Source organism: Phaseolus vulgaris, chromosome 9, assembly GCF_051622355.1.
Source record: "Phaseolus vulgaris cultivar YP4 chromosome 9, ASM5162235v1, whole genome shotgun sequence".
NCBI lineage: Eukaryota > Viridiplantae > Streptophyta > Magnoliopsida > Fabales > Fabaceae > Phaseolus > Phaseolus vulgaris.
Genome location: NC_143506.1, coordinates 21,021,342 through 21,043,922, shown reverse-complemented (window position 1 = coordinate 21,043,922; position 22,581 = coordinate 21,021,342). Strand labels below are relative to the sequence as shown.

At 32.6% G+C, this 22,581-nt stretch overlaps 2 protein-coding genes across 2 annotated transcripts; one reads left to right on the top strand and one right to left on the bottom strand.

Annotated features, from left to right (window-relative positions):
• Positions 1-1,288: 1,288 nt before the first annotated feature.
• Positions 1,289-11,164, bottom strand: LOC137820944 (uncharacterized). Its single transcript, XM_068625294.2, has 16 exons — positions 10,792-11,164; positions 10,441-10,572; positions 10,038-10,205; positions 9,628-9,909; positions 9,355-9,452; positions 8,158-8,242; positions 7,847-8,074; positions 6,834-6,893; positions 6,294-6,370; positions 4,632-4,948; positions 4,454-4,545; positions 4,246-4,375; positions 2,388-3,532; positions 2,010-2,305; positions 1,711-1,878; positions 1,289-1,623 (listed from the first exon to the last, which is right to left on the bottom strand). The coding sequence occupies exons 1-16, from the start codon at positions 11,023-11,025 to the stop codon at positions 1,512-1,514; spliced, it is 3,624 nt and encodes a 1,207-aa protein (XP_068481395.1). The 5' UTR covers positions 11,026-11,164; the 3' UTR covers positions 1,289-1,511.
• An 8,481-nt stretch (positions 11,165-19,645) lies between these two features.
• On the top strand, positions 19,646-22,358 carry LYM1 (lysm domain GPI-anchored protein 1 precursor). The gene is made up of 5 exons (XM_068626377.2): positions 19,646-20,678; positions 20,773-20,890; positions 21,060-21,221; positions 21,334-21,365; positions 21,935-22,358. The coding sequence occupies exons 1-5, from the start codon at positions 20,027-20,029 to the stop codon at positions 22,216-22,218; spliced, it is 1,248 nt and encodes a 415-aa protein (XP_068482478.1). The 5' UTR covers positions 19,646-20,026; the 3' UTR covers positions 22,219-22,358.
• Positions 22,359-22,581: the final 223 nt, after the last annotated feature.

Below are 22,581 nucleotides of genomic sequence, written 5' to 3'. Positions count from 1 at the left end.
TGTCACTCTTGCATATATACCCATCACCAAATGGATGGTGATGAGATTGAAAAAGGAAAAAGAAAACCAAAAGTAAAATGCAGTGATGGCAATTATGGCTGTCTATGCCACCAAAGTTCTGTGGAGACTGAGAAGGTCAAGCCTGGGGAGTGGCAGGTTTGGTATGCCAAAAGCAATGGTACAAAAATATAAAATAAAAACGGAATCATATTGCTCTATCTGTACACACCAACACTTTTTAAGACCTTATAATGGGAACTCATATCCTTACACCATTAACAGTAAATAGTTCTCAAAGTATATGTGTTTTACTTTTTTGTTCTCAAACAAATTTTTTTCAATCATTATTTCATTACTATTCAAATTTGTATTTGTGGCCTTTCTAACGGAAAGATCACCCTATTACCATTTCAAGATCCGTGTGAAGAAGATGAAAATACAGGTTTTTTTATATAAAATAAAAACATAAAAATTATGATAGAAATAAAAAAAGACGTGAGTACTTATTTTTTTCACTATCAAATACAATAACCTTTTTATTTCTCGTGTGTTTCAGTTCTCTTTCTCTATTTCGTCCTTCACTGCAGGCAAAGTCAGGACTGAAACTTTTTTTCGGATTATCCACAATTCAATAGAAAAGTTTAAACAGTATCTTTAATTTTCATAAATATTTAGATAAACTAAAATAAATATATAAATTAATGTAAAAAACTGACACGGCAAGAGAAAAAACACGCATATCACATAAAATAAGACTTTAGCATTAAAGTTAAAAATGCAATTAAAACAAATAGTAATAATAATCCGCATAACTGAAATGGTATAGTTTTGTCAATTTAATAAAAAGAAAAATATATCTTATATGCGTGGTGTCGGTGTTGATATTTTGGTCGCTGTACAGAATGAAAGTATGAAATCGCATATCCATGTGTCTTTATTAGTGTGCAGTATTTTATACTCATACAATACATGCACCAACTAAAGGGTTTTAGTCAACTGAAATTGGTTAAACCTTCTGATTCAAATTTCTTTAACTTAATTACTTAGAACTATCTATAAAACATTTCTTTTTCAATTAATTATTTTTTATTTTATTACAATATGTGATCACCGAAGATATTTCATTATTATTATGGTCTATTGCATCTTATAAGGTTGAATCATAGTTCTCTCGCAAACTTTTCCCTTCTGCTGAATAGCCCTTAAATTGCTTTTCACAGGTATATGACCGAGCATGAATACAATATAGTTCCTACCCGTATGCATTTTTTCCTCATACAGAAACTAATTTATGCTTTGCAAAGATGAAAAATGATTATTAATAATTGGGTTAACTCCTCCTTCCTCCTCTGCTGTTATTGTCACTCCTCTAGATCAATTTACAACCTTTGCCCGTCACAATAATCGTAGGCAAAAACAAATTACGTGAACCTATCCTATGTCAAACGTCAACACGCTCTTTTAGCTGGCTTGTGTATTATTAAACCTATACAGAAGTTATAAATTGCCTCCTATGTATGTTGGGAAGAATTTTTTCTGTACAGATCACCATCGGTCACCAAAGATATATCTTCTGGAGACAACTTGGTAAATGTGCTCAAGTAATGCTGAACGCCCCGTACCCTGCATTGAAACGTAGTTGGGCAACTATTTAAGGAAACCTGGTTAACTTAGAATAAATCAAAATAAACTGAAATGCTCGAGATTTACCTTCGTCCTCTCTTCTTTTCGGTCTCTTTTGAAATGCGGAAAGCTTCAGACCTTGAAATTTGGCGTAATGAAGATAGATATTCGTTGAATGCACAACCTTTTAATGCCAAGGATGTTCTTGCGGGAGCAATGGATTGGATGACCTCGATCAGAGATCTTTTCTTTTCACTGTATTAAAGGCTCCCAAGTAAGGTTTGACATTGAGAGACATACAGAAAATTGTTTTGAAAAAAATCACAAGAAAATTTGTCACGAGAGGAATTGAATATTAATTAGAGATGAAAGGCAAGGCGAAATACCTCTTTTGCATATTATTTATTTGGGTGTTCCACTCTACTTCATTTCCAGTATGGAAAGCTTTCATTTTCGGGAAATCCTGTCGGGATAATTTCCCTAATGCCATAATATCAGTGGAGGAAGCCAACATCTCAGAGGCAATATCAACAGAATTTGCACAACCCAACTTTGATCCTTCATCTGCTATAAGCTTGGCGTAAAAGCAAAACCCATGCTCAGCCACAGTGGACATCATTTCTCCACAATACCCATTTGATGCGGCTTCATTAGAAAGGAACGTTGAAGGCTCCATTATATCCTGCATATGCATATATTATCATAATTTCGTGCCAAATACATATAGTAAGAAAAACTTATTTTCAGCTGAAAAAGGCAGTTACCCATTTTGGAAACAAGTCAGCATCTGAAACTAGATTGCACAGTCCACTAGCAAGTTTAACAACTTGAAAAGCACCAAGCTCTTCTGAGATAGAATGCTGTCTTAAATCCACTCGACGATCACGGAGATCTCTCCACACGTTTTGAATCTTTTCTGTCTCGTCTAATGGATTGGACTGCGACAATGTTGGCTTTAGTTTGAAATCAATTCGACTGCACTCATCCATCACTTTAACAATTGTTTCAGTATGTTCATCTTGAACATCATGCTGAACCCCTTCAAGAGAATGGTCTGGAATTTCAGTATCCGCCAACAAATCTGGATTCTGGGACAATTTTGTTAAGCGCCTACGAGCATTGAAATTGAATGGTTTCAACTCATTATTCACAGATACTTCTCGAAGCCTAACAAGAGGGTTAGCAGGACCAGAAGACACGGCTCCAGACATTGTCTCTGTTCCATTTTCAATTTCAGTTTCAGGAACAAACGTTGATTCTGGCACACATGATACATCTAGTGTTTTACATGTTTCATTTAAGTATGTACCATCAGCCGTTTCTGAATATTTAAAATATTCCTCCTCTGAATGCTCCAAATCGGGACAAACTATTCTGTGAACTGATGTGTCGGGGTAGTTCCCATTTAAATGAAATTCTGATGGACTGCGATTATTTTCTTTCATCAGTTGTCTGTTATTAGCTTCATCATGGGAGTCTACAGGATACCCATTATTTGAATCCTCGTCCTCAGACTCAGAGGTCATAACTACAAGTTTCCTTCGCCCATTATGCCTAGAGGATGCAAGTGGGGAACCAGAAGAATTGGAAAACTCAGAAATAGTGCTATGTGGAATTTCAAGCTCATAGTACGATCCATTCCTCTTAATCATCTCCACCTTCATGGCCTCTATATCATCAGTCTCCATATACTTCACATTTAAATCTTTTTGCCATTCACTTAAGTGAAGATCTTTTGTAACTAACCCTTTGGAGTTTTCTTCAATTATATTTGTTGGTTTGGCTATTTCAATCTCAATTAGTTCGGATATCACTGAGGGAAAATCCCAGGGCATTATCTTCGGTAGAATCTGATGGCCAAGCTCAAGATCAAATGGAAGTGAGCCATAACCTGTTTGTGCCTTTTCATCTATACAGCAATGGGGGAAATCATAAGGTCTTGTAAATCAATACAATGGCAAGAAGATAGATGGGAATTACAAATTACATCATATTCCAATATTAATTTCTAAACACAAATATAATAACAAAAAAACCGCTTTTAAAGTTGTATGTTTTTAGAAAGACCAAACAGGGGAAAATCTACCAAAATGGAGTCAAAACAGTTGGAAAAACGGGGAGTGAAAAGAAAAGGAGAAAATTATTCACTCGCAAGATTAAAAACAGATTATTGTGCTAAAATACTAGATGACTACAACAAACATTCTTAAATACTCCACACTTCTTATAATCACTTCCTAAACACTTTTAAATCATGTTAACTAAAGCAACTTCCCCAACAGTAAAAGAAAGATAAAGAAGAAAAGGGGGCAGGGGTGAATAATGATTACGTGTTGGTGATGATTTAAAAACAAAGTTTATCATGACTAGGCCAAGGAAGACAAATAAATCCATAATTATACAAACAAAATGAATCTATCTAGGCAATAAATAGTGGTTCAATTAATTTCACTGCTTTTTCTAGTCCATTTTATCTTACCCTTAAATGTAGCCACATTCACCTTTTAAATATTTTTCCAAAGTCAAAATGCATATAGCAAATATTTGCTTTGACGTGTACAACTAACAACAAACTAATATAGTCTAGAAACACAGAAATGAACCAAAGTCTGTGATGTATACCTTTTTGAAATGTTTTAGTCTGAAACCAGAATTGAAGATGCATAATGGTTTTTCGGATATCTCCATCACAAGAATGTATAAACTTCTCTAGTAAAAGAGGATGGATGTTGATTCCTTCAGTGAGACAAACCTACAGGTTATTCATATAACATTAATTTAAATTTGGACAAATTTCTTTTACTGCCTGAACATAAACTGAAAAACATACAGTGTACAAATGGCAAAGCAATTCCTTTGGCGATGGCAACACGAATGGAACATGGAGAATGTCAAACTTATGTGGCAGACCAGGATTATCACCTAATGTACAACAATATGTCATAAATATGAAATCTGAGAAAATCTGAGTTAAGAAAAAAATGCATCATTATAACCAGTCGCCTTACTATTACTGGTCAATATAATTGGCCCCTTTGAAGTCTCGGCAATCTGTTGTATGGCAGCAATACATCCACGGTCTTCAGCAAAAAGGATGTCCACGTCCTCAACTAGAACTAGAGGATGGACATTATATTTTTTAGTATCATCATTTTCACCATGTAACTTTAATGTTGATCCACTAGGGCTATGAGCTTCATCATCGGATATGGTTAACAGTTCATCCACTCCATTAGCCTCATCAGCAGCTTTACCACTGAGCATAGCCGGAGCTTGGGGCAATTTTATAGAGGTCTTATGTGAACTTGCAGTGTTTCTTGATTGCCTGAAATATATACACATCAAATATTATCACAAAACAGGTTGATAGAAGTTTCTATTATGGAGGAACTTGACTTTACTTAAATACAAATGAATCAAGGCACATCATGTAACAGTGAAAACTAATAAATATCACACCCTTATTTTACTTAGACCTAGACATTTTAGCTTGTCTCAGAGAGGATTGAAGAAGGAAAGAACCAGTTTTTGCACATAAAATGGAGAATGAAAAGTGACTGAAGAAAGAAGCAAAAGCTACAAGCCTTCAAGAATTGTTTTGGCTTCTCACAACGACAAACTTAAAAACTATGTTGAGGTAGATTGCAACAAGGAGATTTAAAAGAAAACTTTTTAAGATAAAGGAAGGAATTTTAGGGTCTGTTTGAACAAACTTCTTCATAGAAACTTCTAGGAGGGAAAAAGAAAAAGAAAAACTAAGTTGACTTTCAAATGTTCAAATAAGCTCATGCACGAGCTAATTTATAAAAACTCTCGTAGCTTCTTCAAATTTCTATTTTTAACTAGCACATAAGCTAATTTTAACTAATGAAAAAGTCAATTTCATTTTACTCTGAGTATTTTTCTCTCCAATAAGTTTTTAGAGAGAAGTTTGTCCAAAGATACCCTTAAAATACTTAAAGTGAAAGAGTTTTAGAAAATAAAATCAACAGTCAGTTTCCGTAAGTAAGGAAATTATTTCTTGGCTAAGAGATGATTTTCAAAAAATTTAATGGGTTACAAAGATTTCATAAACACTTACGTAAGAGTTTTGTTCTTTTGAATAAGAGTAACTTTATGTTGTAATTGATTACAAAATATGTTCAAGGCTTCTGGAAAACAAATGCCTCTATTGTAATCAATTACATTGGGGTTACATGAAAATAATTCAGTGAACATGTTATTTTACACCAATCTAGTCCACACATCAAAAACCTACAACCCAAGGTCTCTAGGGACTCCAACACCACTATCACATGCTTAGTTCATAGAGTTGTTTAACTATTTTACTCACTTTTTTAACATCAAAATTTTACTCTAATCCTCGCCTACTGGATAATCACACTACTATACTCTTGAATCTCCAACTAATGACAGATTGCTTTTTGCAACTTGGCATACAGTATTGTTTATCAATAACAGTTGAACGAAGGCATCTACATTCCCATGTTCAATAGCCTATTGATTTCCTGAGAAATTTGAAATGCTCCTAAAATAATATAACACTCAACTAATCCGACAATATTGCACGAAAGTAAAAATAAATGTAAGACATTTGCAGTTCGTTAAAATTACATAGCTCCAGAAGATTGGAAGATATCAGCTAGCATTGTTAGAATAAGTTAGCAAACCTTTTGAACCCATGTGAAGTAAGAGTATATTCCAAGTTCCTGATAGCAGTCCCATTTCTAGAATGTGATGAATTGATCTGTTAAAACAACATGAACCATAATTAAATTTGGCCATATTCATTGTTGAAAAGACAGATATATAACAAGGAGAATAAATCTTTTAACTAGTAGATGTTTTAAGGGGAACAAATATATTGGGTACATTTGCTTCTCAACTCAATAACTAGATATGAAGCCTAGACTAGCAACGGGCAATACAAGAAATTGTTTCCACCATTTTTTCTCGTTGTTTTAAACCAAAAATTGCCATTTTCAGACAACCACTCTTCCCATGAGGCAGAAAAGAGCAAGCTTAAATTCACACTTCATCAGGCTAAATTCAAATCTGGGTAAATAGTCACTGCATGATCTTTAGTAATACTTATAAAAAAATTTAAGGTGGCTATTTACAGGACCATGGGATCCATTAATAAATAATATTACTACAAAGTATATCAGTTTATAAGCATACATTAAAAAAATATTAATTAACTGTGATACCTCTAAAATATTAAACCCTTGCTCTTTGGCACAAGCATAGACTGCTGAAGACTTGCCACTCTGCAATATCAAACTTATATTTAGCTACCAACTTGAACAGGAAGTGTTGATGCAGGAAAAAAAAACTGGTTCTAGATAAAGTTAAATAATGATAATGCTTTGCAACTATGATGAAGTTATCCAAAGAAAGAAGCATTTAGAAGGTATGAATAGTGACGATTAGATTTTATGCAAAATAACTTTTGTTGACCATGAAAAACAAAGATCAACCTTCCTACGTCCATGATACGTAGAACTCAGACTAAATTAATATTAATGATCTTTTCCTAACTATTATGAGCATACACAGGTTCAAAAATAGAGATAGAGGAAACTAATTGCTGAAAAAGAAAAATAGAGACAGAGGTTCAAAAATCAATAATAAATAACTAAAAAGAAAATAGGGACTTGGCTATTGTCAGATTAACCTTGGCGAGGTAAAAGATCATTAGTAAGTAATAACCGTAACACTAGTAGCAGAAATAGTGCAAGTGCATGCAGAGAGTTGTTTGCAACTAATAAGCCACAGAGAAATCCACAAGCTTCTATGCATTCTTGAAATTTTTGATAGAATATAAGAAGAACCAGATCTAGTTTGCTTTGGTGGCTTTCAAGTAAAAGGAATGAAAAAATTGCCACTCTCTACTCTGTTCAGAATGACATTTTTCAACCATGTGATCAAGTAGCTTAGGATTTATTTACCCATGGTTTTTATTATTTTTCAGATTTTCTATCATCTAAACTCCACTTTCCCATGATTATACTGGGTTCAATATGCACTTGAAATAAGCTCTATTTGAAAAAATCTCCTTATCCTAAATTTACTCTGCCATACTTTAAATTTTTAATATTAAATTCAGAAACTGACCATTACATTATAGAATAATAGTAGCCATCAGTATATGCATAAATGAGGTACATAGGCAACAATTCATATAAATTGTATGCAAAAGTTTTGAAGTAGATTTACACACCCCAACTGGCCCTGTAATTAAAAGAACTTTTTGCAGGGAATCCTTCTCATTTATATCTTCCGAATCATAGTCACTATAAGAACATTTATAATCATCGTCGTCATCTTCAACATTTTGCATGTCACTTTTATCCATGTCAGCATTATCCTTCCTGCTTTTATATCGCCTTTCATGCCAACAATGTAGCCAGTCACTCAATAAATTAACAGATTTATCATTCCCACATACCTAAAAAATCACAACGAAAAAATGCAGAAATTAAGATTATAAAATTGAAAAGACATGCAACCTTAATATTTTTAAAAAATTACCTCAACAGCCTTCTTTGGCATGTATTTGTATGTCCATAAGTTGCACTCCTCCATATCTACACAACTATGGTAGTATGATCTCATACTGCAATGCAGATGGCAGAATACAAGGTCAAACTCCCTATTAAGGAATAAACATCCTATATATGTCTTAAACATATTGAACTGAAAAATGAAGTCAGTTTTTAAAAAATGAGCAACAGAGTATAATTAATTTTCTCATTTACATTTGATAAATCCCAGTGCTTAACAGCTCAAAGATCACAAGTACACAAGACAGTGGGCTAAGAGAAAGAGAGTCAAGAATTGCATAAGTAATTGCTTTGCTGTCATCAGGAAACCCTGACTGTCAAAATGGATACCAAGAACTATCTGAAACCATTTTGCTTTAAGCCACAATATAATCTCAAATAAGTCAATCAATCAGTTAGGACACATAACTTCCTAGACATAAGATTCTCTTGATTGGATCCAAAAAAACAGTCCTAGCCTCGCCAGTGGAAAAGATAAAGACATAGGTAGACAATTGCAAAGCATTATATTGAATCAAAATGAAGCAACTTTGACAGAATGCATCTTTCATAACTAAGCATCAGTGGAGTTGATTTCAACATAAGTGAACAAATTATCTCCTGGGAGACTCCTTATTATGTCATAACCATAAATAAATAAAAAATATAGTTTATGAAATAAGTTACTTCTCATTCTGTGAGCTTCTGGCAACTACTTTGATTCAATAATAAACATGGTCTTTTAGCTCTGACAGAGATAGAGAAATATTAGGGTTAAATTTCAACAAATTTGATAAACAGATAACCAACTGTATACATGACTATCAGCTGTTAAATTGCAGCAAGAGGAATTACTTAGAATTTGCAAATGCATGAAATGAACATATATATATATATATATATATATAGAGAGAGAGAGAGAGAAAGTTATACGTATATAGGGGCTTAGATAATGAGAAATTACTTATTTTAAGTATGTTGTCAATCATATAGCCAAGCATCAATAATAAAAATTGCTAAGTAATCAAGTGTCCAAAGAAAGTACTGTGCATTCATATTTAATCTTGGTTATTTATATAAACATTTAAAGGTTTCAGTATATTTATCTATAATGGGCCATTGACAAATGTACAAAATGGTATTTCCATAAAGATACTTGGGTGGCATGTGCCATGCCTCTACTAACCTTTCTTGAAGAAATCTACTTGGTGGTTCAGTATCTTTAGACTTTCTAAAAATGCCAGCTTGCACAGTTGTAGGAGCAGATTCATCCACCTCCATGTCCTTAACAATTTTTGGCCAACAGTCAACAACAAATTTAGACAAAAAAGAATGTACCCTTCACCCTCTAAACTAGCTATAATGGATTACAAACATACTACAGCTATGCATAGAGAGTATGTAACTGGTGACAGAACTACAGAAGTGATTCACTAAAAATATAGAAGAAATGACATACCAGTTCGGCATTTTCACACATCAGACATGTTTTCTCTACTAGGGAAGCTGGACTTGATGCTTCTTCCAGTTTTTTCGGAATTATAGAAAGTCTATCTGAAGATAAGGCATTCTGAGAAATTGAAACGCCCGATGGATTCAAAGAACTGTGAAGCTTATCAAAATTTAAGGATTCAACGGAACCCTCCAAAACAGATGACTTTAGACTCTCTTGACCATAGTTCATAGAGGTGGTATTCCCCATAAACGTCCAGTTTCTCCAGTCAATAGATGAGGTATCATCCTGCATGAACAAATTTTACACCCAACTCAATAATATGATGCTACAGAATTCAAAACCCAAACACCAACTATATGTACAGAGGGAGACACACACAAACACACCCCGGCTCCCAGCCAAAAGTAACATACCTTAACATTCTCAAATACATGAATAGGGCCACAAGTAGCCCTTTTATGCTTGCTCTTAGCTGTTGGTAAATTACTTCCTGATTCACTCACATCAGGAACTTTTTTTGCCTCCTTCCATAATGAAAAAAAAGGATGTACCTGACGTCCTGCATACATCCTCGAATCTTCCTGGTTAAAAAAAAGTTTCAAAATACACAAATGTCATTGACTGTATTTTCACAGTTTATTGACAATGAAAATGTGAAACTGAAGTTAAAACAACAATACAAGGAAAATTTCAGGCCAATTTCTTTTTATATTTAGAGCATTCACAAGATTCACCTAATTTTGTAATTTCACACGATTTAAAGCACACGAGAGCAAACGAAGCTATTACAGACAGTGCAAAACCAAAGACACTAACCTCAGCAGACAATTTTGCCTCTAGAAACAAATCATACATGGGTGCCTTAACCTGATCGGAATTAACTAACACCTGCTGCGAAGTCAATCCCTTAGTACCATTAGCAGTTGATTTTCTCTTTGGCGCGGGGCTCTGCTTGTAGAGGAAAAATAACAAAACCAAAAGCACAATCAGAAATTGAAGTCCTCGATTCTCTCCTCTCAATGCATGTCAACTTATCCAGCAACACTTGAATTTCACCATGACATTATTAAGCACGAGAGATAAACCTTACAAATTTCATAAGTAAGGCTTCTAAAGAAAAAAAAAGTTCAAGCTTTAAAAGAAGAAAATAAGAGAATAAGGAACTACCTTAGAAGAACCTTTTTTGGGAGGAGTGGCTTTTGCCTTGGACCTCTTCCTCTTCTTCTTGTTATTCTCAGCCTCAGAGTGATCCTCGTCGCGTTCGTCCTCTTTGTCGTTCTTCTCAACGGGCTCCGGTGGCTTGAGAGGGAAGAGCGTCGATTGAACCATCTTCCGGCGACCACTGCGGCGGGGCGGGGCGGCATTGGAGGAAGGACTGCAGTCCATGACAGTGGCGTCCATCTGGAGAGAATCGAGCTGAGTTGGTGTGATCTATTGGATAGGGTTTTGGGAATTGGGAATTGGGAATAAAGGAAAGGGGATCGCGAGTTGAGATTAGGGCGATAAAGATTTGGAGGGAAATTACTTCCTATCTCACCGGATCTGGAGGGAACTAATGAAATATATTTCTTTTCTGTTTTACTTTTTTTACTGAAAAAAAAAATAAGATTTTATCTAAAACAAACACATGCATATAGGAAGTAAATTACAAAATACATACAAGATTTTATCATTGTCAACAGCTATAACCTATAACAATATATAAAAGATTCTCTTTTTTTTAGTTTACATTTTATATTTTTATTTTACATTTTTATATTTTAAAATTAAAGAAAAAAATAAATAATATAAAGAAGATATATATTGAATATTTTTATTTTTATTTTTATTATATTTACAATAAATAAATAAATAAAAATTATAAAAATTAAAATTACTGTAGTATAATTATTTATTATATTCTTTATTTAACTATATATAAAGATAAAATGCCTCTTTTACATGGTATAAATAAGGGGTATATCGCTTGCTAGGTTTCTTTTATATAATTTTTAATTAAAAAACTTATGTTTTAATAAATAAAAAATAATTTATTTATTTATTTAATAAATTAAATAATTATTTAAAAATTAATAATAATTCATTTTTTAAAATGATCATCATATAATTTTTCTAATACTATTTTTATGAAATTATATATATATATTAAAATATATTATTTTCACATTTTTCAATTAATTACTAAAAATAATAAACTTATATAATTACATAAATATTAAAATTATAAAATTACATTTTTTTTTAATTATAATAGTTTTTTTAAAAATCAATAGATTATGACTTCTAATTTTTAATTTTTAAAATAATTAAATATTGAAATAGCTATTCAAATCAAATAATGATTTCAGTTAAAAATTTAATTAAACTCCTGATTTAAATAACATCTTCAGTACTTTTAAAAAATGAATTAAAAATAGTAATCTCGAACATTTTTTTTCTTTAAATATGTAAACAAAATAAAGATTTTTTTAGATTCATATCCATAATTTATTTCCAAATCTACTTTTTACTGTAAAAACGTAAAAGTCCTTCAGTTCTAACTGCTTTTAGATTTTGTTAAGGTGACATGTTCTAACTGTTTTTAGATTTTGTTAAGGTGACATCTTTAAGTTTGTGTTCGCTGTGTCGAACTGAGCTAGACAAAAAGGATGTTTGTTCCAGATGAAGTTTGCCATTTGAAAAATATTTTTATATATGGAGATTTTTTTTTAAATTGTGATTGTGTAATTGACCAAAAATATTGTTATAAATATTTAAATAAAAATTATAAAAATAATATTTTATATCTGATTTTTAGTTCATTGTCAAGCTCAATGGTTTAATAAAAGTAACAATATATACTTTTATTTTTGTGGAACTTTCATTTTAATTTAGAAAATATTCTCATGAGAATTTCTGTAAAATTGTTTTTACTAAAATTATTTTTTTAAAAGGATATAAACTAAAAATTGTTTCATTTTATAAGAAACTAAAAAATCTATTTTTATCACACGGCTTCTTATGAAATACGGATTGAATTTTCTTATTCTTATTCTAGTATTGTATGTTATAAATCAGCAATAACAATATATAAAGAGATTTTCAATTTGGATATATATTTTATGTTGTTGTACTTTTAATTATATTTTAAAATTAAAAATATAATATTAAATTGTATAATGATTTACTATTTTTTATGTAATTATTATTACTATTTTTAAAAAAAAATACATAGAGACACAAAGTGGTTTTTTTAGCGAGTAATTATTTTTGTACTTATTTGAGTTTAACTTTCACAAGATACACAATGGAGACAACATTTATGTTATTAATTAGCTAATATTTTGGTAAGTAAAATACAAATTTTTATTTTGTATAATTACAAGTCATGGTTAATAGAAAAAAAAATCATTTTTAATTATATTAACATGTAATCAGGATTATCTTTCGGTTATACGAGTAAGACTGGTTTGGTGAGATATGGGTGCATTTTGATAAATAAATTTGCTATTGTAGATTTTATTCAAACTCATTTTGATTTTGATAAGAAAATTGTGCATTGATCATATACGATATAAATATGGATAGTGTATGGTTTTTTTAAAATGGGTATGAATATATACGTATCTACCTCGTTCTCATTCTTTCACTCATCTCTATTTTATCACTCATCTCTATTTTAAAATATTAAAACATTTTTATTTTGTTAAATAACTTAAAAATCTCATTTTCATTATTCTCTTTAGTCACTGATTGTTTGTTTCATTTGAGATTGTTTGTTTCATTTGAAATACAATTCTTTTACTACACAACTCTTCATTCTCTTGTAATTTCTGACTTATTCAATATTCATCAAATTCAGACAGATCTCAGTACTTTATTTTCCATCACATTCTTAATTACACGTTTTTCCTTTGTGTGGTTTTCTTTAAATAATGTATTTCATTTCAAGAAAAAAATGTAATCCTTAAATTTATTGAATTAAATTGTTTTTAGGACACATTATCACTTGAGTTTCTTTTATTAGTTGTAATTTTTTAAACAATATTTAATTAACATTTGGGATGGTGCAAAAGTGGGTGTGGGCACATTTATGGGTTACCCGCTACCCGAGAATGATGAGAATGAGACACAAATATCATATTCAACTAGATGAGGATAGTGTTTGGTATGAATTTCTAATTTGAGGGTGAAAATGAGTATAGTCAAACTTGAACTTGTCCTAATTGTTGTCATCCATGAATAGGATGTGAACATTAAGACCTGATTATCTCATTGAATAAGACATGTAACTTAATATTATTATGTGTGAGAGATATAAAAATAATATAAATAAGGGTATGTTAGATTATATCTTCAACTAGGCTTGGTGGTCGTAATTGATATAACTAAAGACACCAATGCTACGAATCTATCTTATGTTGAGATAAAACAAGCAGTAGTTAACAAAATATTTTATGACCAGTTATAACATTACATAATAAGCTACTCCATGTATAGAAATTAAAGTCATTAAAATTTAATTATTTTAGTAAGAGTTGAATCATAACAACCAACAAAAAGTTCACATTACATATATTTCATCGAGAGGGAATTTAAATATATTTAACCAAAAACATTAAATGTTTATCTAGATAAAGTTGTTTCTCGAACTTATAATAGTATTTTATAGAGTACAATTACAAAAGAAAAAATAAACACAATAAAGACGAGGATGAAACTTTATTTGGATCAATCATAAATGAGTACAGAATAGAAAACAACAAATTTCAACTTTAAAGGTCAACATTAATTAATTTCGCAAAATTGTACACTAGTATCATGTTTTAACCGGACATACAATATTCCTTCACTTTCTCATTACATGATGTATTAATCATTGTGATTTAGACCATCACAAGAATAGTGATATATCCTTTTATGAATAAGTTTATACTTAATACTTTAAATAAATGACATTATCATCTCTAGCAGTTGAATCAGTATATTATACTTCATAACAAACACAATTATCTTACGAATATCAATATTCATACATAATAAATATGCATAATAATTTATAATAGATTTAGAATCATAGATAAATTAAAAATGTGGATATAAATAAGGTACTATCGTCAAGCAAATCAAATTTGCCCAACAAATTCAATTTGTTCCTCCCAATTGCTTTGGGATAAAGACTAATTAAGTGGATTCTAACACGTCAAAGCATATTTAGCTAATTTGTTGAGCATATTAAGTTTAGGAGTGACATTGACTCGCTAAATGAAATTCGTTGAATAAAATTCCATTTGTTTGGCACAACATATAGAACTTGCAATTTTGCACAACCTTCCCAAAACAAATCCAATTCCAAACAAAAGTAAATTGTCCACATTAACAAGTCTAAATTATGTTAAATAATTCACATAGGGCACTAATATCATATAATAACAAATATTTCTCATACTATACATATGAAAACTCAACATTTTACAAATGCATAATTCAATATCAACGTACATCAAATATGGTAATTAATTCCAAACTCTCCCACGAAGCCTCCAAACCCATTTCAATTTTGTTTCCAAACTTAACATATGCATATTTTACACTTCAAACCACATCCTTACTATCCCATACTATGTAAACAAATATAAACAAACCACCTTAACATGTTAAGCTTTAATTTAAACATTAATTTATCTTAACAAACATCGTATCACTAACACAATTTCATAATCATAACACATTCACGATTCAATCAATGATTCAACATAACTTCCTTTACTTAGAATTTAACTGGAATCCAAATAAGACTCGTAGTATATGGAAACTTTAAAATATAATACCTACAAGCTCATCGCAAAAAAAAACACAAATCAAAGGGGATTTAGTTAAGATAATATAAGTTTTTGTTTTTACAATATAAGAGACCGAATATCCCCTATCAAGTATCTTAAGTCTCGTCTTCTGTTATCCGTCCGTCAAGTCCGAAGGGTGGGGTACCTGCAAAGACACTCCAACACTTAAGTCAGTTGGGGTGTTAAGGTGCTTGTGGATTTAGAACTAAAAAAGTCATTACCTTTTACCATGAGACTCTTGTCCTATTTTTAACTTTCTATTAGGCTTTATTTCTTAAAGACATTGGTACAGGCCCAATAAGTCCTTGATTATGTTTTGTTGCCCTTAATTATGGATTAACCTAATTAACCAACAAGGTTGTTATTTTATGGTTTTGGCTGAGAGGTCGTGTGGACGTGTAACTTGTCGGCCATTCGATCTTCCAAAATCGGGTAGGACAGTTTTCAAGTAAAAAACCAACAAAAGGTGAATTTATCATAAATATAGTTAAATTGTAAGGAATAATGAAAACACTGAGCAAAAATCAAGTTATTTTATAAAAATACAATACAATCAAATAGAAATGTTACGTACTCAAATACCATTTATATGGTATGGTTTGTATGAGAACCATGTGAGATATGAAGACAACAATTTAGAGAAAAAAGGAGGTAATGGTTAAAGAGATAAAAGTGTGCAACTCAAAAGAAATCAAGAGAAAAGAAAAAGAAAAAAATATGGGTCAAAGAGCCAATAGCGTGAAAAAACACATGTTTCTTCCTATATAAATAGTTCATAATCCATTATGCTTAAATAATATTTTTCACAACATTTAATTAAATAATACTAGAGTAAAAGGTGAACACTAAAATCCTCGCTCATTTTTATAAATTTATGGGGTAAATCCCATTTGGGAACTATCAAATACATATCCCAAGTATCTTAATAATATGTTGAGATACAAACACCTTCAATTTGAGAACACCCATGAAACACCTTAACTTTAGTATTATATTTCCTAACTCATTTGTTGACTTGTTAATTGTTGATAATGAGTTAAAGATTAAAACAAGAATAAAGAAAACATTTACAAAAGAATAAAAGAAAGGATGCAACATAGCATACAAACAATAATGAGAGAAAAAATAGTTGATGAGTGAAGAAGGGAAGAATGAGTGAAAAAATAATTAAACAAACGTGAATAAAGAGGTGAAAGTGAAAACGAAAAAAAATAAAAGAAAATGGAAAACTTGTTTTATACGAGAATAATGCAAAAGGTGGAAAGGAAGAAAATAGATTGAAAGAAAAGGGAAACAACAACAAACAACAAGATCAACGATTGAAAATGAACAAAAACGAAAGAAGGAAGTAGGAAGTCGTGAATGAAGAAGCAAAGGACTATTCCATTTGTATTCCAAAAGTAAGTTATTGTTTAAAAAAAATAGATGTAGTGTTTGGTGTAAATGTAAGTTCCTTTTTTTTTTTGTCAAAAATGCATGAACCTTGTATGCAAAGTTCATTTTTTTTGTCAAAGATTGATGAAGCTAGTATGCAAAATTGTTAAACTTTATAAATCCTTATCATGTTGACAAAGTGTCTGTGAAAATGTCTCAACTAAAATATATGTTTATATTTATGATATTTTTTTATAGTTAATGTAGTTATCAAATATGGTTAACTAAGGTGAATGAGTATTTTCTTGTGAAACAATTCAACACTTTCACTTGAATAGTGATTGTTGTGTATTGGTACCTTTTAAAGTTTGTTGTACATGTTGGTGATTGAAGGGGGTTGGTTGTGGTGACAAATTTACAAGTAAGTTGACTTATAGTTATGTGATAAAAGTTGGTTAATGTAATTTTCAAGTGTGATTAACTATGCTAAATAAATGGTTAAATGAGATTTTTCATGAAACCACTCAACACTCACCTTTGAAAAGTGACTATCCTTTATTATGTGATAAATGTTTGCTACTATGTTCACAATTAGTTAAATTATATTTTGTATTTTTATTTATGCAATGACACGTATGACCAATTAATTTGTTATCAATACAAACTTGTTCATGCAAGTAATTAATATTTAAGGACACACGAGGAACACTTAGTTTCTTAAAGCTTGTTCATGTAAGTAAACAATCTTTAAGGACACATGAGGAAGTTCTTGTGTAAGAACCACTCTATAATTATGAATGTTTGATATAATAGTTCTTATTGTTTATATAAGTATTTAATTCAATTGTGTATATTATTAAATAATATGTTAGCATATTAAGTTGAAACTTATGCATTGGAGTTTCAACATGTTTCTTCCTATAAGAAGTACAAGTTTTTGGTAATACTCAACTAAAACTTGTTATATTTTTATCTTTTTATATGTAGTTTCACTATTTCCTATTTTGTTCATCATTTATTTGTTTCTTGTTTGTATTATTTATCATTAGACTTTAACACTTACGAACATGGTTGTCAAACTCGCGAGTCTACGTAGACTCGTGGGAGCTCCGTAGACTCGACTCGTAAACTCGACTCGTAGAATCGTAAGAGTCTACTTTTATATTAAAAAAAAAATAGTGTAAATCCCTTCCTTATATGATGAGCAGCAACAACCCACGAGTCCGACGAACACTCCGACGCGACCACCGCAACGCACCACCGCGACGCCACCACTTGCAGCAACCCGCGACGCCACCACCTGCAGCAACTCGCGACGCGACCACCACCTACAGCAACCTGCGACGCAACCACCACCTATAGAAACCTGCAACGCGACACCACTAGATCCACTGCAACCCGCGACCACCGCTCAATCTATCGCTGCCACACTCCACAAAACATAATGGAAACACAAAATGAAACGCAAAAACCTAAGTTTTTTTATTTCATTCAGGTCCCCATTCAAAACGACACAGTTTTATTTTTTAAAAAATAACCCAGCTGGACTCGCCAATTCGGACTAGAGTCGCGAGTCCACACCGAGTCCACCGAGTCTACCTCAAAACCGAGTCTGCTATCGAGTTAACTCGGTAAGGCAAAGTGGGTTCGTAAACTCAGACGAGTCAAGTTTGACAACCATGCTTACGAATATAACATTTGATTAAGTGATAAATCTTTATCCTAATATTATATTAAAGTTAATGTTACCATTTCATTTCCAATCGAGTAATATTAATAAGGAGACGGTTACATCAATTTTTATTGTTTAAACAACTATACTTTAATTATAAAAAGTACTTATCTAACAATCAACTATACTTTTCGGTTTAATATTCTCTAACTCACTCTTATTCTCTTTTACCTTATAGAATATTTCGAAACAAAATAAAGCTTGATATATTTATATTTTTTCTTATGCGTTTTCACCTTCATATTTCATCATCATATAATTTATTTGTCTTATTTTGTTGGTATTATATCTCATTCGAGTTCTACTATTTTTTATTTTGTCATAAGGTAAACAAAGTATCATATCAAATTTTTCTTAAAAAATATTGAATATTTTATATCATATGAAAGTATTGGAGTAGTGTATGAAAAAATAATGATGTAAGTGAAGTACTTTCCTAACAAAAGTGTTTCTTTACTTAATAATAATAACTGTGCATTGGAGTTTCAACATGTTTCTCATGCAAGACGCACAAATTTTGGTGATGTGCTTCACTAACAAATTACATCATAATAACTAACCACCTTACTAAATTCAATATCAAATCATTAATCAATCTTCCTTAATTAAAATATCTAATACACTTTCAAATGAATTAATCAAATTGTCATTTTTTAGCTGCTCCAATTCCAATTTTTCAGTCACTTTACAATATGGATGTTTAAGTTAGGGAATGGATGATAACTTGCAGGAAGCAGTAAACAAATCATGACGACATTGACCGGAATCAATAAAACGTCCAAACCTAGATCAATTTCCCAATTTGATTTAAAAGAAAAGAATGTAGTTTTGCTTGCATGATGGGACTCCCAATTAGCGAAGGTATCACATTGGATGGGCATAGAAAGACAACAAGAAAACTAAAATTCTTTACCCAAACGCCTGAAAAAGCAAACTATACCAACCAATATAAACTTGAATGCGGGCCACACTATACCCTTCCGACACAAGTCGTGTCGTCCAAAGGACAAAACCATAATAATTCACAATTTCGACTCACCCTTCTAAATAAACAACTCACTCATATTTTAAAAATTAACAAATTGTTATAAATATTGATGTTGTATGCATCCTAAATCATTTTTGAATTCTGATTTTACTGTGGAGAAAAAGGATGAGTTAATTAATTAATGATGAAAACAGTTTGGGTGTTGGAGAGAGAGAAGAAAAAGGTTGAAATGTGTATGACAGAGAGTAGGACAAGTGAGAAACATTGTCCTAGCGCCTCTATGGAACACACCTGTTTTCTACTCTAAACTTCCTTTAGCTTTTCAAAGTGAAACTTTTCCCCTCCCCAACACAACACAACACTATTCTCTCTGTGTCATCACTTCTTCCAGAGAGGGAGAACACAACTCAGAAAACCCTAAACTCCTTCCTCTTGGCTTATAAACTCAAACCTGTTTCACTCTCACTCTCTCTTTCTATTTGCAGAATGCCAAGCCCAAAGCAGCTTCTGCAGGCTACAGTTTTCGTCTCGTTACTTGTTCAGGCCCTGTGCAAATCCACCATCGAGCCATGTTCCAACTCCGACTCATGCAACGCGCTTCTGGGATACACCCTTTACACTGACCTCAAAGTCTCCCAAGTGGCGTCGCTCTTCCAAATCGACCCCATCGCGCTTCTCACTGCCAATGCCATCGACATCTCCTACCCCGACGTCGAGCACCATATCCTCCCTTCCAACCTCTTCCTCAAGATCCCCATTTCCTGCTCCTGCGTCGACGGCATTCGCAAGTCCGTCGCCACCAACTACAAGACTCGCCCTTCCGACACCCTCTCCTCTATCGCCGACTCCGTCTACGGCGGCCTCGTCTCCTCCGACCAGCTACGTGAGGCCAATTCCATTCCCGACCCCTCCGTCCTCGATGTGGGTCAGAACCTCGTCGTGCCTCTTCCCTGCACCTGCTTCAACGGCTCCGACAACTCTCTCCCTGCCATTTACCTCTCTTACGTGGTTCGCCCCGTTGATTCCCTCGCTGCCATTGCTGCCAGGTACTTCACCACGCTCACAGATTTGATGAATGTCAATGCCATGGGAAGCATTGCTATTAACGACGGGGATATCCTTGCTGTTCCAATACCCGGTAATAAACTAATGATTTTCTTTCTTTCTTTCTTTTTTCTTCAGCAATTTATAATTTTCTGTTCAATTTCTAACTCTTTTTTTCTCTGTTGCAGCCTGTGCTTCGAATTTTCCTAAATCCGCCTCTGATTTTGGCTTGCTTGTCCCCAATGGAAGCTATGCCATTACCGCGGGACACTGTGTCCAGTGTAGCTGTGGTCCGAGAAACCTCAAGTACTCACTAAGCAACTGTTTTTCTCTGTTCTTAATTTATTTTTTCCCTCTACCACTACTGCATAAACCTGGAATCTTTTTTTGGTTGTGAAGTGAAAAAATGGTCTCTGTAGTGTTTGAGGAGGTGTTGTTTCTGGTGTTTAATGGTTTGTTACTTTTTTTTTTGTAGTTTGTACTGTATGCCGGCTTCTCTCGCTGTTTCTTGCTCCAGCATGCAATGCAGAGGCAGCAATCTTATGCTTGGGAATGTTACAGTGCAGCAGACTAGTGGTGGTTGCAATGTTACTTCTTGCAATTATGATGGCATTGTTAATGGCACCATAGCAACAACGTATGTTTATATTCTGTGTACATGTGGTTTTAATCACGTATTTCAACAACGTTTATTTTGCTGAACTATTCTTTGAGTTTAAGCTTGTTTAATTTTTGTTATCGTCTTGCAGGTTGTCCCCTTCTCTTCAGCCTCGATGTCCAGGTTAGTGTTAGATAAACACAACTCAAATGCATAATGCATTGTTTTGATTTTCATTTTGGATGATTTATTTACTGATATGTGTTCATACGACAAAAACAATGTACATAAGTTGGAGGGAAGAGAACTCCTACCATTTAAGCTTACTTTTGGAATTAAAATGTGTAAACTCAAATTCAAAGAGGGCATAAGAGCATTACATCTTCTATTTAGCTACTTGGGCCAAGCATGCCTTGTTTCGGAATAGATATCAACTTTAAATGTCTGAATTTCCTAATTAGTTTTGATGTAGAGATACAAATGATGAATCACAGTCAAACCTTCGTGCCTTTCCTATGTGCTATCCATGCACATTGAGTTTATAATAGACTTTATTTGCAGAACTAAAATATAGTTAGGTTTGATGTTCTGTAGCATTGTTATCTGGACTAAAGTGATGCCAGGAAACGTAGCAATCTGCATCTGGCTCTAACATACTCCAATCAAACTCACTCCCAAGAGAAAAAATGATGACACGCGATACTTTGTATATCTTCAAATGCCTTCTAAATATATTTCAAATGATGTTTCAGGTCCACAGGAATTCCCTCCTCTTGTTGCCCCTCCTACCACCGTTGCAAAAGACACAGTGTTTGGACCAGCACCGGCACCACTGTTCGATGGAGCAGGTCCTACATCACCCATACCCTCACTGGTTCCTTCATCGGGGCTTCCAGGATTCTCTCCTGCAAATGGTCCTATTAGTGGCATTTCTTCTGGTGCTTCTGCTGCATGCTCCTTGGTGAAACCATTACCCATTTTGACGCATGCACTTGTGTTATTGCTTGTCAAGTTGATGATACCTGTGGCATTGTAATCTTATCAATTTTGTGGCGGGTTCAGTTTGCCTGCTACTTTCTTTGTCACGGATGCTCCTTGTAGTTGCTGATATTCATTTTGTACTCTTGTACTAATTTGTGAATCTGGAAAACTATGGAATTTCGAGTTTCATCACAAGCTTAGCCATTTATATTCTTTGTTTGCTTAATTATCTTGTTTAACTATTGTCAGTAATTCTAGGTAACATGTATAGAAGTTCTGAATATGATGACGGTGAGGCATACAGCAGTGATTTGCTTTTTAATTATTATCTGCCTTTTGTAACGCCAAGTTAATTAACATTCTTGGTTTCTCCCCGATCTTAAATACCTTCGGATATTTTATAACATTTTTTCTGTGC